General features: G+C 42.9%; 1 protein-coding gene across 1 annotated transcript in view; it reads left to right on the top strand.

Annotated features, from left to right (window-relative positions):
- Nucleotides 1-16,384, top strand: part of myo15aa (myosin XVAa) — a 103,769-nt gene that overhangs the window by 49,272 nt on the left and 38,113 nt on the right. Inside the window, exons 31-40 of the mRNA XM_061905204.1 lie at nucleotides 2,515-2,706; nucleotides 2,778-2,893; nucleotides 3,443-3,537; nucleotides 7,757-7,889; nucleotides 12,025-12,089; nucleotides 12,533-12,658; nucleotides 12,729-12,771; nucleotides 12,840-12,984; nucleotides 15,104-15,194; nucleotides 15,301-15,412. Of these exons, the coding sequence (XP_061761188.1) occupies nucleotides 2,515-2,706; nucleotides 2,778-2,893; nucleotides 3,443-3,537; nucleotides 7,757-7,889; nucleotides 12,025-12,089; nucleotides 12,533-12,658; nucleotides 12,729-12,771; nucleotides 12,840-12,984; nucleotides 15,104-15,194; nucleotides 15,301-15,412 (1,118 nt within the window). The remainder of the gene's footprint in view (nucleotides 1-2,514; nucleotides 2,707-2,777; nucleotides 2,894-3,442; nucleotides 3,538-7,756; nucleotides 7,890-12,024; nucleotides 12,090-12,532; nucleotides 12,659-12,728; nucleotides 12,772-12,839; nucleotides 12,985-15,103; nucleotides 15,195-15,300; nucleotides 15,413-16,384) is intronic.

Genomic DNA, 16,384 nt, shown 5'->3' with positions numbered 1-16,384 from the left:
TTCTTAAATGTAACTTATCTGAACAATATCCAGTGTTGTGGTATTTCAATGAACTGGAATCCCGTGTGCTGTGGGGGCCTATTGTAATCAATCACACCTGACACATCATAATTTCATCACATCTTTATTAGACACGTAAACAATGTGATAAAGAACATTTATCAACAATCAAACTAGGGATCTAGATATCTGGTCAGGACACTCCTCACTCTTTTGCCTTCTGTTATGGTTTAACAAAGGGATGTGACGGCAGACTGACACCAGAGGTGTTCAATGTTTTATTATATATATGCACTCTAAATATAATATATATATATAATAATCAAACAATATAGTATAAACTATAGAATGGTGTGTGTCAAAAACCCAAGAGTGTGTATGGTGTAAGACTATGTGAAGTATTTAATTGGAGCGTTTTACCATAAGTGTTGGAGACACGGTGCTGTTAAACAAGGGCGAGGCAGGCAGGATTGTTCAGGGGCGGAAGTGGGGTCGATAGGAGGGAGCGAGTCGTCGTTGTCCGGGGGCGAGCGAGGTGTCGAGGAACGAAGGAAGCAGTCAGAGAAAGACGGAGATCCGGGGAAAAGTGAGACGCACAGCTCACTTTGCAGGCGACGGAGGGTACTGCTGGGACACGGGAGAAGACAAGGGACAAGTCAAGCCACGGAGAGGAAACAAGAATAGCGCATCAAGCAGTCGCTTACGGTACATCATGGAAAAACTAAGTTCCCAAGCCGATCCTTGGGTCTGCGGGTCCTTTTATTCAGCTCGCCCTCATCAGTCACAGGTGTGCAGATTGACTGATGGTGTGCAGGCTTGTAGCTGCGTGGGCGTGCTGCGCTCAGCGTGAGCGGGGGCGCGTCCGGGTGCGTTGTCAGCGGGTCCTCTGGGTGGTCCCGCAGCTGAGGGAGACGCAGACTGCGCTTGTGCCACAACACCTTCACCTTCATTGTCCGTTCCTTTTTGGTGACTTGATATACTCTGGACCTAGACGTACAGTCGGCGACATATATGGCGGACAATAACACTTTGTCTGCTTTGCCAGTCAAAATGCATTCGCCATTTTCTGTAGTCTTCCCTCGACAGCCAGGTAATGCAAAGCACACGCTACTTTTTTTATCACATCCACGGGAGCTCGCATTCTCGTTGTCTCTCCTTCGACAAATGGACAAAGTTTTTCGCGAAGTAAAATCAATCAATCAATCAATCAGTCAATCAATGTTTACTTATATAGCCCTAAATCATGAGTGTCTCAAAGGGCTGCACAAGCCACAATGACATCCTGGGCTCAGATCCCACATCAGGGCAAGAAAAACCTCAACTAATGGGATGACAATGAGAAACCTTGGAGGGGACTGTTATGTTAGTCCATAGTGGATCTAACATAATAGTGTGAGAGTCCAGTCCATAGTGGATCTAACATAATAGTGTGAGAGTCCAGTCCATAGTGGATCTAACATAATAGTTTAAGAGTCCAGTCCATAGTGGATCTAACATAATAGTTTAAGAGTCCAGTCCATAGTGGGGCGAGCAGGAGACCATCCCGAGTGGAGACAGGTCAGCAGCACAGAAACATCACCGACCGATGCACAGACGAGTGGTCCACCCTGGGTCCCGACTTTGGACAGCCAGCGCTTCATCCGTGGCCACCGAACCTGTGCCCACCACTCCACGAAGGAGAGGGGAGCAGATCAGAAAAGAAACGGCAGATCAACTGGTCTAAAGAGGGGGGTCTATTTAAAGGCTAGGGTATACAAATGAATTTTAAGATGGGACTTAAATGCTTCTACTGAGGTAGCATTTCTAACTGTTACCTGTAGAACATTCCAGAGTACTGGAGCCCGAACGGAAAACGCTCTATAGCCCCCAGACTTTTTTTGGGTTCGGGGAATCACTAATAAGCCGGACTTATGGTACAATACAATCGGCAAGATAGGATGGAGCGAGACCGTGTAGTATTTTATACATAAGTGGTAAAACCTTAAAAGATCACAGCTGACCTGGACATGGGAAAGTTCTCTTGCCGTCTGAGAAGTGTTGTATCCCAAATAGCTGCAATCGCTCTCTCTTAAGGTATCAATGTGTGATTTCCACAAGCGTCTGTACATGAAGAAGAAGAAAAAACAAGGGCATGTCTGGATGACTCGCCTTCCTATTTCCAGTGGTTAGCTGTGAATATGAAACATAAACCGCTTAATCATGAAGCTGGCTGTGGTGCATTTTTTCTGATGTCACTTCCTGTGTGGGGCACGGTCTTTCTGGCGTCACTTCCTCTCTGAACTCAGTTTGTAAACGATCAATGAGTCCATACAAAGCTAAGAGCTGGAGATTCAAGAAATACACAAAATTTGTCCGAGGAGGGGCTCTTAAAGGATGGTTTAGTGTGGCTGAAATGGGGCTTCAGCTAAATAATTATTTGTTTAAGGGGTTAAACGACTTAGTGTAGACATGGCCTTAGCCTCATCCCAAAAGTTATACATGTTCCCTTCATGCCAAATTGAAAATGTGTTGCAGGGGCGTGTCGGACTGGTGGAGGGGGAGTTCTGTCCTCATGAAGGAACACGGCCAGTGGGTGGAGCTGGCGGGTCACGACTACGTGATGGACCTGATTGCAGACCTGGAGCTTCCAAGTGACTTCCCAAAGCAGAAGAGTTACTTCATCATCAGCACTGACAACCCCGCCAGAGTCCGAGCCAACGCCAGCCTGTCAGTATAATAGGAATACTAGTATTGCAGACAGGAATACAACCGTTTCTGTCTTTTTTGATCTCTTCTAGAACTTTGTTTGGCAGTGGCTTTGACTCCGATGACGAACTTCCAACTTGTGTTCCGCCGAGTGGGAGCTGCAGACCTGCCTACAGCATCTCTGACTCTGATGGTTACCACAGCCATGGTACACATACATACACACACACACACACACACGTCTTTACTGTATTGCGGCTGTGTTTTATCTCCTGGAAGTCCCGGTGTGATTAATCCCCCGTGGACACGAGCCGTCCCTCCAAGTTTTCGCAGGCTTTTATATGTGATTGTTTTGGCCTAAAATACCTTAATTTTTTTGGGACGATTTTTCAGAAAGTTTGAATGATTTGAGACTTACCTTTTCTAATAGCATTTACCTTACCCTTTTTTTTTTTTTTTAATTAATCAATCCAACAAAACAATACACAGCATTACTATAATAAAGCAATTCCAATTCCAAAACCAAACCCGACCCAGGAACATTCAAAATAGCAATAAACAGAGCAATTGAGAGGACACACAATCCAAAAGCAGTCAAACAAAAATGAATCATATCAACAACAGTGGGCTCTCAGGCATGCAGACTTTGTGGGACAAGTGCAGCACGGAAGAGGTGGGTTTGGACTCAGTCGACCCACATGGCAGTGTGTCACACTGCAATCTAATGAAGGTGTGCACGTTTCTACCTTTTGTGCAGTGGAGTCAGACGCCTTCAGTGATGGTCAGACACAGAGAGGAATGGACCGCTACCTGGACAGCTTGTTTGATCCCGTGCTATCAGATGGCACCACAGTGAGTATACTGACACTCGTCTACAAATACAACACATATCATGATACAAAAAAAAATATGCGCCTGCCTTGAATTACTGCCGGGTCAAACTCGCTTAATTAGCGCATGCTTAGTATTAACGCCTGGTCAAACTTGTGACGTCACAAGTAACACTTACCCTGTCATCTTTTTCAAAATGGGGGAGGCTGATTTCAATACCAGTAATTTGAAATCGCATAAAGGGAAGAAGATTAAGAGCTATTCAGTAAGATTTAAGGTCCAAGCTTACATCACACTCAAATTTTTACTGCATACCTCTGGTAAGTGCCGGAGTGAGAAGAGGTTTTAAAATAATTAGTGCATGCTTACTTTTACCGCATGCCTTTGGTAAGCGCAGGAGTGGGAAGAGGTTTTAAATTAATTAGCGCCCTGGCTGCAATTCAAGAAATACGGTATGTGCTATTTTTCAACAATTAAATTAAATATGTCTCAGATTGTACAACTTAGACAGTTCTAAAGTCCTATTAGTAAAGCCTACTAGGAAAAAACACAGTTTTGTGTGTCTGTAGCTTCAATGATGTTTAGATGTTTGTTATGTGACGCATAAATAACCAACTGAGAAGGTGCCTGGTATGTTAACGTAACATATTATGGTAAGAGTCATTCAAATAACTACAACATATAGAACGGGGGTCGGCAACCAGCGGCTCTAGAGCCGCATGCGGTTCTTTAGCGCCGCCCTATTGGCTCTCTGGAGCTTTTTCAAAAATGTATGAAAAATGGAAAAAGATGAGGGGGAAAAAATAGAAAAAATATATTTTTTGTTTTAATATAGTTTATGTCGGAGGACAAACATGACACAAACCTCCGTAATTGTTATAAAGCACACTGTTTATATTAAACATGCTCCACTGATTCGAGTGTTTGGCGAGCGCCGTTTTGTCCTACTAATTTTGGCGGTCCTTGAACTCACCGTAGTTTGTTTACATGTACAACTTTCTCCGACTTGCTAAGACGTGTTTTATGCCACTTCTTTTTCCGTCTCATTTTGTCCACCAAACTTCTAACGTTGGGCTTGAATGCACGAAGGTGAGTTTTGTTGACGTTATTGACTTGTGTGGAAGGCTAATCAGACATATTTGGTCCCTGTATACTGCAAGCTAATCGATGCTAACATGCTATTTAGGCTAGCTGTATGTACATATTGCATCATTATGCCTCATTTGTAGCTATGTTTGAGCTCATTTAGTTTCCTTTAAGTCCTCATAATTCAATTTATATCTCATGACACTATCTGTATGTAATATGGCTTTTATTTTTTTGTGGCTCCAGACATACTTGTTTTTGTATTTTTGGTCCAATATGGCTCTTTCAACATTTTAGGTTGTTGAACCCTGCTAAAGAACATGCTATATGTTTACCAAACAATCTGTCACTCCTAATCGATAAATCCCATTAAATCTTCTTCCTCGATGTCGCTCCTAAACAACTCTGCCAACTCCAAAAGTATGCACCGCTTCCTCTTGTCGTTTCTGCTGCATATTTCACTACATCCAGCTTGTAATCTGCAGTACATGATTTCTTTTTCAGTGCAATTTTTGTTCAGCCCTTTTCAGTTTTTATAAGTTACCACCAACGTTGAAATGATCCATTTTAATAGCTACGGCAGTAGCATATAGCAGTTAGCAGTTAGCATTCCATGACCTACAACAGGGGTAAGGAACCTATGGCTCTAGAGCCAGATGTGGCTCTTTTGATGACTGCATCTGGCTCTCAGATAAATCTGAGCTTATATTGCTTAACACAATAAGTAATGAATAATTCCACTTGTAATCACAGTGTTAAAAATGACGTTCAAAATATAAAACATTCTCATGCAGTTTTATGTTGAAGACGTTGCAATAATGGTAAGAAGTAATTTATTTATTATTGGTTAGTGTGGGGCTTGCCCTCCTGGGGGTTCTTCAGACCACCAACAGCCTGTTTTAGGGTTACAATATTGTTTTATTTTATTTTTCTCTCAGTTGCTTTACAGCAATTGTCTTTTTCTCTTTCGTCCTCACTCGCGCTCTGGCTCCAGCCCCAACCCTGTCTCTCCTCCTGGCTGCTGCTTATAACAGAGCGACAGGTGATTAGATAAAAAGGCCCAGGTGGGCCGTCAACGCACCTGTCGCTGATTTCGAGGCCGGTCCTGGCAACATACGGCTTTGCTGCAGGCCTGCAGGCCACGCCCCCTCCACAGTTAGCTTCAGAATAACAATGTTATTACAAAGAATAAGAGACTTATTATACTCTGGAAATGTTGGTCTTACTTAAAAATGCACGCGTTTAGTTGTGTTCAGTGTTAAAAAAAATATTATATGGCTCTTAGGCAAATACATTTTAAAATATTTGGTTTTTTGGATCTCTCAGCCAAAAAGGTTCCCGACCCCTGACCTAAAATGTACTTCTGCCATGAATTCCCCCGCCGAATTCTTATTGGTTGACGTGTATGTGACGATTGCTGACATTTTTTCCGTCTCTTCTGTGAATTAAGATAAATATTATTATTTGATATTTTACGGCAATGTGTTAATAATTTCACACATAAGTCGCTCCGGAGTATATGTCGCACCCCCGGCCAAACTATGAAAAAACTGCGACTTATAGTCCGAAAAATACGGTACATTCTGTCAGCATTTCACTTCAACTTCAGCATTGGAGCATTCACACGCAATTCCTTCAAGAATTGCCTCATCTAGTTGAGAAATGATTCTCTGCTTGCATCAAGCCTGGTCCCACATACCCACTGTGATTGGTAGCTTCATTCAGCTCTGCACACAACACTGTCCAGTGCCATTCCAACATACTTTCTCAGGTGGGGGCCACAAAATATCGTCCCGTGGGCCGCAAGTTTGAGACCCCTGGTTTAGAGTGTTGACAGATGATTGAAGTGAGTGGTTGTTGTATGAAAGAGACCAGATAAGGTTACGGAACCCCATACCGTAATTGACAGCGACACTGTGCAAGTACATTTTTCTTCAAGATATCTTCAGGACTTTTGAAATGTTTACTGGCTGCTTTATTAGGCACATTTGTCACGTGAAGCTCCCTTCCATGACATACAAGTAGTTAGTGAAGCACATCAATTGGGATTGTGTTGAAAATATGGAGGCACTTTAGTATGGGGAACATATTCTAAAAACAAAGACTTAATTGAGAGTTATTTAGACACTAAGGGAACATATTCTAAAAACAAAGACCTAATTAAGAGTTATTTAGACACTAATGGAACATATTGTAAGTAACAAATACCTAATTAAGAGTTATTTGGACACTAAGGGAACATATTGTAAGTAACAAAGACTTAATTTAGAGTTATTTGGACACTATGGGAACATATTGTAAGTAACAAAAACTTGATTTAGAGTTATTTGGACACTAGGGGAACATATTGTAAGTAACAAATACTAATTTAAGAGTTATTTGTATATTCTATGTAACAAAGACTTAATTGAGAGTTATTTGGACACTGAGGGAACATATTGTAAGTAACAAAGATCTAGTTTAGAGTTACTTGGACACTAGGGGAACATATTGTAAGTAACAAAGACTTAATTAAGAGTTATTTGGACACTAGGGGAACATATTGTAAGTAACAAATACTAATTTAAGAGTTATTTGTATATTCTATGTAACAAAGACTTAATTGAGAGTTATTTGGACACTAGGGGTACATATTGTAAATAACAAAGACTTAATTTAAAGTTATTTGGTTAGGGATAGAGGGTTAGGGCTGTTGTATAATAAGGCCATGCAGAATAAGGCATTAATAAATACTTAATGACCAATTAAGAGCCAATATGTTACTGATGTGCATGTTGATAAGCAACTAATTAATGGTGAATATATTCCCCATACTAAAGTGTTACCAAAAAAATGAATTGAACAATATATTAGTACAGTAATTGCAATTTAAAGTGCACTGTACCATACTAACAATTATTATTTTGGTCACCTTATCTTTTAGATGTCATTACATGAAATCTATGCAGGTGTTTTTATGTTGTAGTATTTTAGGATCATCTGGATTCATTTAAGTTGAAGCTGTATTTTGTTGCATCTCTCTTCCAATATTTACGGTACTGCTCGGGGCATATTCATTTCCTCTCTTGCTCTATTCCATCTACTCTCTCTGTTCAACCTTTTACTGTACTTTTTAAATGTCTCCCAACTTCTAACCAGCACTTTCCTTCTCCAGGACATGGAAAAGACTGCAAGCATGGCAGCAAGGATGAAGGGAGGCGGAGGTGTTGGCATCCCAGGAGAAGGAGGAGAGGGGGAGAGTCATTTGGTCCCAAGTAGGTCCTATCCACCTGGAATACACCCTGGAGGTAAACACCATGTTTTTTGGGGGTCATTTGTGCATTAATGTTGTTATATGAGTAACTATTTATGTTTGACTTTCTTTTCTTGTCTTGTAATCTACCCTCACACTCTTTTCTGTTTTACATCAATTATTCAGTTGTGTGCAATGCATGGTAAACTGTTAACTGGATGACTATACAGTCAATAAATACCAGCCACACTGCAGATCATGTTTTAAGTTGAATACATCTTAAAGAGAAAAGCAAATATGATGCACTGTGTGAATTTATTCCCACATTGTTAAAGGCAAACGTTAAAAGTGTGACAGTGAATGTGACGCGCCATTAAGCTTGGAGGCTGTAATGAGCGCCATTCCTCCTCATGGTTAATGCATAGGCCAGCATTCAGGGTAACTACACATGACTCATTTGATCTACTCCGCTCTCATTCCCTCCACAGCTAAGGCTAAAGTGTGTCAAAAGAAGGTCAATACACTGCAAAAACTGAAATCTAAGTAAGATTAAATATCTGAAATAAGGGTGATATTTGCTTATTTTCAGTCGGATAAGATCATTATTCTCACTAGTAGTACCCACACTCTTTTACTATGAAGCCACGCTGTTGTAACATGTGTAGAATGTGGTTTGGCATTGTCTTGCTGAAATAAGAAGGGGCGTCCATGATAAAGTTGCTTGGATGGCAACATATGTTGCTCCAAAAGCTGTATGTACAAACCCCGATTCCATATGAGTTGGGATATTGTGTTAGATGTAAATATAAACATAATACAATGATTTGCAAATCCTTTTCAACCCATATTCAATTGAATGCACTACAAAGACAAGATATTTGATGTTCAAACTCATAAACTTTATTTTTTTTTGCAAATAATAATTAACTTAGAATTTCATGGCTGCAGCACGTGCCAAAGTAGTTGGGAAAGGGCATGTTCACCACTGTGTTACATCACCTTTTCTTTTAACAACACTCAATAAACGTTTGGGAACTGAGGAAACTAATTGTTGAAGCTTTGAAAGTGGAATTCTTTCCCATTCTTGTTTTATGTAGAGCTTCAGTCGTTCAACAGTCTGGGGTCTCCGCTGTCGTATTTTACGCTTCATAATGCGCCACACATTTTTGATGGGGGACTGATCTGGACTGCAGGCAGGCCAGGAAAGTGCCCACACTCTTTTTTGTACAAAGCCACGCTGTTGTAACACATGCTGAATGTGGCTTGGCATTGTCTTGCTGATATAAGCAGGGGCGTCCATGAAAAAGACGGCGCTTAAATGGCAGCATATGTTGTTCCAAAACCTGTATGTACCTTTCAGCATTAATGGTGCCTTCACAGATGTGTAAGTTACCCATGCCTTGGGCACTAATGCACCCCCATACCATCACAGATGCTGGCTTTTCAACTTTGCGTCAATAACAGTCTGGATGGTTCGCTTCCCCTTTGGACTGGATGAAACAATGTCGAATATTTCCAAAAACAATTAGAAATGTGGACTCGTCAGACCACAGAACACTTTTCCACTTTGCATCAGTCCATCTTAGATGATCTCTAGCCCAGAGAAGCCCGCGGCGTTTCTGGATGTTGTTGATAAATGGCTTTCGCTTTGCATGGTAGAGCTTTAACTTGCACTTACAGATTTAGTGACAGTGGTTTTCTGAAGTGTTCCTGAGCCCATGTGGTGATATCCTTTAGAGATTGATGTCGTTTTTTGATACAGTGCCGTCTGAGGGATGGAAGGTCACGGTCATTCAATGTTGGTTTCCAGCCATGCCGCTTACGTGGAGTGATTTCTCCTGATTCTCTGAACCTTTTGATGATATTATGGAGCGTAGATGTTGAAATCCCTAAATTTCTTCCAATTGCATTTTGAGAAACGTTGTTCTTAAACTGTTTGACTATTTGCTCACGCAGTTGTGGACAAAGGGGTGTACCTCGCCCCATCCTTTCTTGTGAAAGACTGAGCATTTTTTGGGAAGCTGTTTTTATATGTTTATATTTATTTATGCACACCTGTGGGATGTTCCAAATAAGTGTTTGATGAGCATTCCTCAACTTTATCAGTATTAATTGCCATCTTTCCCAACTTTGTCACGTGTTGATGGTATCAAATTTTAAAGTTAATGATTGACTGCAAAAAAAATATTTTTTTTCAGTTCAAATATGTTGTCTTTGTAGCATATTCAACTGAATATGGGTTGAAAAGGATTTGCAAATCATTGTATTCTGTTTATATTTACATCTAACACAATCTCCAAACTCATATGGAAACTGGGTTTGTACATTTCAGCATTAATGGTGCCTTCACAGATGTGTAAGTTACCCATGTCTTGGGCACTAATACACCCCCATACCATCAAAGATGCTGGCTTTTCAACTTTGCGCCTCGAACAGTCTGGATGGTTCTTTTCCTCTTTGGTCTACAGTTTCCCCAAAAAGTTTGAAACATGGACTCGTCAGATCACAGAACACTTTTCCATTTTGCATCAGTCAATCCTAAATGAGCTCGGGCCAAGCGAAGCGTTTCTGGGTGTTGTTGAAAAATGGCTATGGCTTTACATAGTAGAGTTTTAACTTGCACTTACAGATGTAGCGACCAGCTGTAGTTACTGACAGTGGTTTTCCGAAGTGTTCTTGAGCCCATGTGGTGATATCCTTTACACACTGATGTCGCTTTTTCATTCAGTACCACCTGAGGGATCCAAGGTGCGTAATATCATGGTTTACGTGCAGTGATTTCTCCAGATGCTCTGAACCTTTTGATGATATTAGGGAGCATAGATGGTGAAATCCCTAAATTCCTTGCTATAGCTGCCTGAGAAATGTTGTCCTTAAACAATTTGCTCAGGCATTTGTTGACAAAGTGTTGACCCTCGCCCCGTCCTTCATGGAAGCTGCTTTTATACCCAATCATGGCACCCACCTGTTCTCAGTTAGCCTGTTCACCTGTGGGATGTTCCAAATAAGTCTTTGATGAACATTCCTCAACTTCCTCACTCTCTTTTTTACCACTTGTGCCATCTTTTTTGAAACATGTCGCAGGCATCAAATTCCAAATGAGCTAATATTTGCAAAAAATAACAAACTTTTCCAGTTCCAACGTTAAGTATCTTGTCTTTGCAGTCTATTCAATTGAATATAAGTTGAAAAGGATTTGCAAATCTCTGTATTCTGTTTTTATTTACCATTTACACAACGTGACCACTTCACTGATTTTGGGTTTTGTAATAGAAGGTAAAAGTAAAAACTTCACTCTTGCAAAATAATGTATTGTTTTTGTTTAATCGTATTTTGACCGTAACTTTTCAGTACAGCCAGAAGGACAATGCCAATTAAATCCCACCCTAACTTTTCACAATTGCTGCTCCTCAAGCTGTGCCAGTGCTGCCAGTTGCAGGAGGGATGATGCCACCCATCCCTGCCATGCCCTCTCACCACCACCACCATCAACACCAACAGTACCACCAATACAACCGACCCCAGGCCCCCTACCATCAACACACCTCATTCACTAGCACAAATGAAACCCCCACTCCTCTAACCCCATCTGAGGCCCCCACTGTGGCCCCCATTGTGGCCCCCACTGTGGCCCTCTCTGACCATGTTCCTGATGTAGCGTCACAAGACACCACTATCCCAGCTTTTGGGGCTGTGCCCTCCCTTCCTCCCATGCCTGTGTTGACAGGTGCGTCTGCTACAACCGTGGATGTCCTCCGCATGTGTGGCCTCAGGGCATGGCAGTGCTAAAGACCTCAATCATTCCACTTCTGTCAAAGTATACTGTTTACACTATGTTCCTGTCCACTTCTGTCAAAGTATACTGTTTACACTATGTTCCTGTCCACTTCTGTCAAAGTATACCGTTTACACTATGTTCCTGTCCACTTCTGTCAAAGTATACTGTTTACACTATGTTCCTGTCCACTTCTGTCAAAGTATACCGTTTACACTATGTTCCTGTCCACTTCTGTCAAAGTATACTGTTTACACTATGTTCCTGTCCACTTCTGTCAAAGTATACTGTTTACACTATGTTCCTGTCCACTTCTAAGTATACTGCCTTACACTATGTTCATATCCTACTTAAGTCTGCAGTGGATGGTTCAGTTTACTTGTACCAACAACTTATTTGTCTGCTTTTCTTGCAGGAACGGAGCAGGCTCTACTGACCCAACAGCAGCAAGCCATCATCAACCAACAAGCCATCATTCTGGTAGATTTCATGTAGAATATAGATCAAGGGTTTAAAGTATGAGGCCTGGTGGATGAATGGATGGATGGATAGATGGATGGATGGGTGAACAACTGTATTGTACATCGCAGCTGCTGGTTAATCAGGGGATTACAGTAATTCTTCTTATTAGCCAATATTCAAATGTTTACATGAGTTGCATTGAAAATTCAACAAAAGAAAGACTAAGGGCCTAATTTACTAAGATCCTAATACGACCAGTTAACCAGCGTGCACAAAAATAAATATTCATCTATTTCTTAAGTCTGCAAACCCACTGAGACTGAATATACTGTGGCACACATGATCATTTCATAACTGATAATAACACAGACAATACCTCTAGATGAGTTTGCATGCGTCTTATGTGTGCCATCATAACTTTGCCAGATTGTGTCACACATACTCTTGTTTGGGACGTGCAGGCCCAGCAGATGACCATGCAGGCCCTTGCAATCCAGCAGCAGATGATGGCCTCGTTCCCTTCCTCGCCATCGCCACCGCTGCAGTATTACATGCACTCGCCGCTAAACTCCCGCACTCCAAGTCCTGTAAGCGGCAAGCACAAAGTACGGTGCTGAGGTTGTACGTGCAGACTAACTATCCAGTCAATCTGTGCAGATGAAAGAAAGAGAGGACTCCCCCACAAGATCCATCAAAATGAGTTTGTGCCACTGTCACGCTTAGCCATAGTATCCATGTTTGCAACGTAAATGTCATTTTAATATCCAGGTCCGACACGTGGTCCGCCTCCAGAGGACCTGGTCAGGGCCAGTGTGAGTAACACTGAGCGAATGGAACCCAGCCACGATATCAAGGACATCATCAAACAGCACCAGCCAGCCACCGTGTCCCCACCTGGATCTTCCATCAAACGGTAGGTAACACCTACTGTAAGTCAGGGGGGCCCGTTACGGCGATGGCGAGCTAGCGGGCGACGGTGGAGGGTGTGTCAGTCCGTGGTGGAGGGTGTGTCAGTCAATGGTAACACCTACTGTAAGTCAGGGGGGCCCGTTACGGCGATGGCGAGCTAGCGGGCGATGGTGGAGGGTGTGTCAGTCGATGGTGGAGGGTGTGTCGGTCGTTGGTGAAGGGTGTGTCAGTCCGTGGTGGAGGGTGTGTCAATCGATGGCGCAGGGTGTGTCAGTCGATAGCAGAAGGTGTGTCGGTCGATGGCGAAGGGTGTGTCAGTCGATAGCAGAGGGTGTGTCGGTCGATGGCGAAGGGTGTGTCGGTCGTTGGTGAAGGGTGTGTCAGTCCGTGGTGGAGGGTGTGTCAGTCAATGGCGGAGGGTGTGTCGGTCGATGGCTGAGGGTGTGTCGGTCGATGTCGCAGGGTGTGTCGGTCGATGGCGGAGGATGTGTCGGTTGATGGCGGAGGATGTGTCGGTCGATGGCGCAGGGTGTGTCAGTCGATAGCAGAAGGTGTGTCGGTCGATGGCGAAGGGTGTGTCAGTCGATAGCAGAGGGTGTGTCGGTCGATGGCGAAGGGTGTGTCGGTCGTTGGTGAAGGGTGTGTCAGTCCGTGGTGGAGGGTGTGTCAGTCAATGGCGGAGGGTGTGTCGGTCGATGGCTGAGGGTGTGTCGGTCGATGTCGCAGGGTGTGTCGGTCGATGGCGGAGGATGTGTCGGTTGATGGCGGAGGATGTGTCGGTCGATGGCGCAGGGTGTGTCAGTCGATAGCAGAGGGTGTGTCGGTCAATGGCGGAGGGTGTGTTGGTAGATGGCGGAGGGTGTGTCTGTCGATAAAAGGGTGTGTCGGTCGATGACGGAGTGTGTCGGTCGATGGCAGAGGGTGTGTCGGTCGATGGCAGAGGGTGTGTCGGTCGATGGCGGAGGGTGTGTCGGCGGATGGCGGAGGGTGTGTCGGTCGATGGCGGTGGGTGTGTCGGTGGATGGTGGAGGGTGTGTCGGTCGATGGCGCAGGGTGTGTCTGTGGATGGCAGTGGGTGTGTCGGTGGATGGTGGAGGGTGTGTCGGTCGATGGCGCAGGGTGCGTCTGTGGATGGCAGTGGGTGTGTCGGTGGATGGTGGAGGGTGTGTCGGTCGATGGCGCAGGGTGTGTCGGTGGATGGCGGAGGGCGTGTCGGTGAATGCCGTAAGCTGTGTCAGCCTATGGCAGATGGTGTGTCAGTCAATGGCGGAGGTTTTGTCAGTCGATGGCGTAAGGTGTGTCCGTCCATGGTGGAGGGTGTAAGACGATAGTGGAGGGTGTGTCAGTCCATGGTGGAGGGTGTGTCAGTCCATGGTGGAGGGTGTGTCAGTACCTCGCCAGCCAGGCATTAAAAAAATAGAACTAAAAATTTGCGATCATCAATCTTCACCAAGACGTGACTTTGGTCACTTGATTGACATTCACGACACTCAAGGATCTTGTGAGATGACGCTGGCTGCTGCCGGATCATTATTAAGAAAAAATGACCGACAGGAAAGCGAGAAACACTTTTTATTTCAAACGTACCTGCAGTCAAAACTGTAAAGACCGACCGCACAGTTCCTGTCTTCACAATAAAAGTTCTGCTTCATCCTGCCTGCCCTAACAAAATAAGAGTCTCAGAAAGCTAGCGCAAACAAGCTAGCAAGCTGGGGAGTTTGCCGCCAATGTATTTCTTGTAAAGTGTATAAAGGGGAGTATGGAAGCTGGACAAATAAAATGGCAAAAAGCAAGCACTTTCATGTGGTATTGGACTGGAAGGAGGACTTTTTTTCTCTCCTCCATTTGGAAATGTGGAGGTTATCATCACTACTGTCTGATTCCAATCAATGCAAGTCATCACAATCACACCAACTTATATTCTTGTCTCCATGAAAGAAATGTGTGTTAAACATGCTTGTATTATCATTAAACACCTTTCACTTGTTAACTTTCATAAATAAATCAATATAAATGATATATATGAATGATCCCCACCACTTGGTCATTTGAAAAGTAACTCGCCTGCAGAAAAAAGTGTTGGCACCAATGCTTTAAATGATTATCTGCTTACACGTGTCTAGGAAAGATGATGGAACATTTGTAAAGAAGCCGGACCCCCATGATGAAGCCCTGGAGATCCTTAAAGACCAAATGACCAACCCACCTCAACCAGTACAAGCCCACACCACACACACACACACACACACACACACACACACACACACACACTACAACACAACATACACTCACACCTGAATGCACTTTCTTTTTGTTTCAGACTCAGAAGAAGTCTCAGTGTTTCCATCAAAAAGAGGCAAGAGGACCAATTCTGAAACAAACCAATTCTGTTGCACCGACAGGCTCCGACACAGGCCCCGCCCATCCTGCAGGTGAAATGTTCACATGTTTGAATTCATCAAGAGGAATTGTCTCGTATGTTCTCCATTGAGATAGTTTGGCACATAAAAAAATGTTTTATGACTGTGTGTTTTAGGAACAGTGCACAGGATGTAGTACATCCATTATTGCTAACTGCTTGTGTAATAAGACTGTGTGCAGTCATAGCAGCACTTTAACTTACTATGCCAAAGGAAATGTGTATGTGTTTCCTTCAGAACAATTATTATATACAACAATTTAGCACTTCTCTATTTAACTACCGTATTTTTCAGATTATAAGTCGCCCTGGAGTATAAGTCGCACCGGCCGAAAATGCATAAAAAGAAGGAAAAATACATATATACGTTCGCACTGGAGTATAAGTCGCATTTTTGGGGAAAATTTATTTGATAAAATCCAACACCATAATAGACATTTGAAAGGCAATTTAAAATACAAAAACCCTGTTTCCATATGAGTTGGGAAATTGTGTTAGATGTAAATATAAACGGAATACAATGATTTGCAAATCCTTTTCAAGCCATATTCAGTTGAATATGCTACAAAGACAACATATTTGATGTTCAAACTCATAAATATATATATATTTTTTTTATGCAAATAATCATTAACTTTAGAATTTGATGCCAGCAACACGTGACAAATAAGTTGGGAAAGGTGGCAATAAATACGGATTAAGTTGAGGAACGCTCATTAAACACTTATTTGAAACATCCCACAGGTGTGCAAGCTAATTGGGAACAGGTGGGTGCCATGATTGGGTATAAAAGCAGCTTCCATGAAATGCTAAGTAATTCACAAACAAGGATGGGGCGAGGGTCACCACTTTGTAAGCAAATTGTCGAACAGTTTTAGAACAACATTTCTCAACGAGCTATTGCAAGGAATTTAGGGATTTTACCCTATATGGTCCGTAAAATCATCAAAAGGTTCAGAGAATCTGGAGAAATCACTGCACGTAA

The sequence above is a fragment of the Nerophis ophidion genome, linkage group LG07, assembly GCF_033978795.1.
Source record: "Nerophis ophidion isolate RoL-2023_Sa linkage group LG07, RoL_Noph_v1.0, whole genome shotgun sequence".
In the NCBI taxonomy this organism is placed as follows: Eukaryota; Metazoa; Chordata; class Actinopteri; order Syngnathiformes; family Syngnathidae; genus Nerophis; species Nerophis ophidion.
This window is presented reverse-complemented; position numbering and strand designations above follow the sequence as displayed.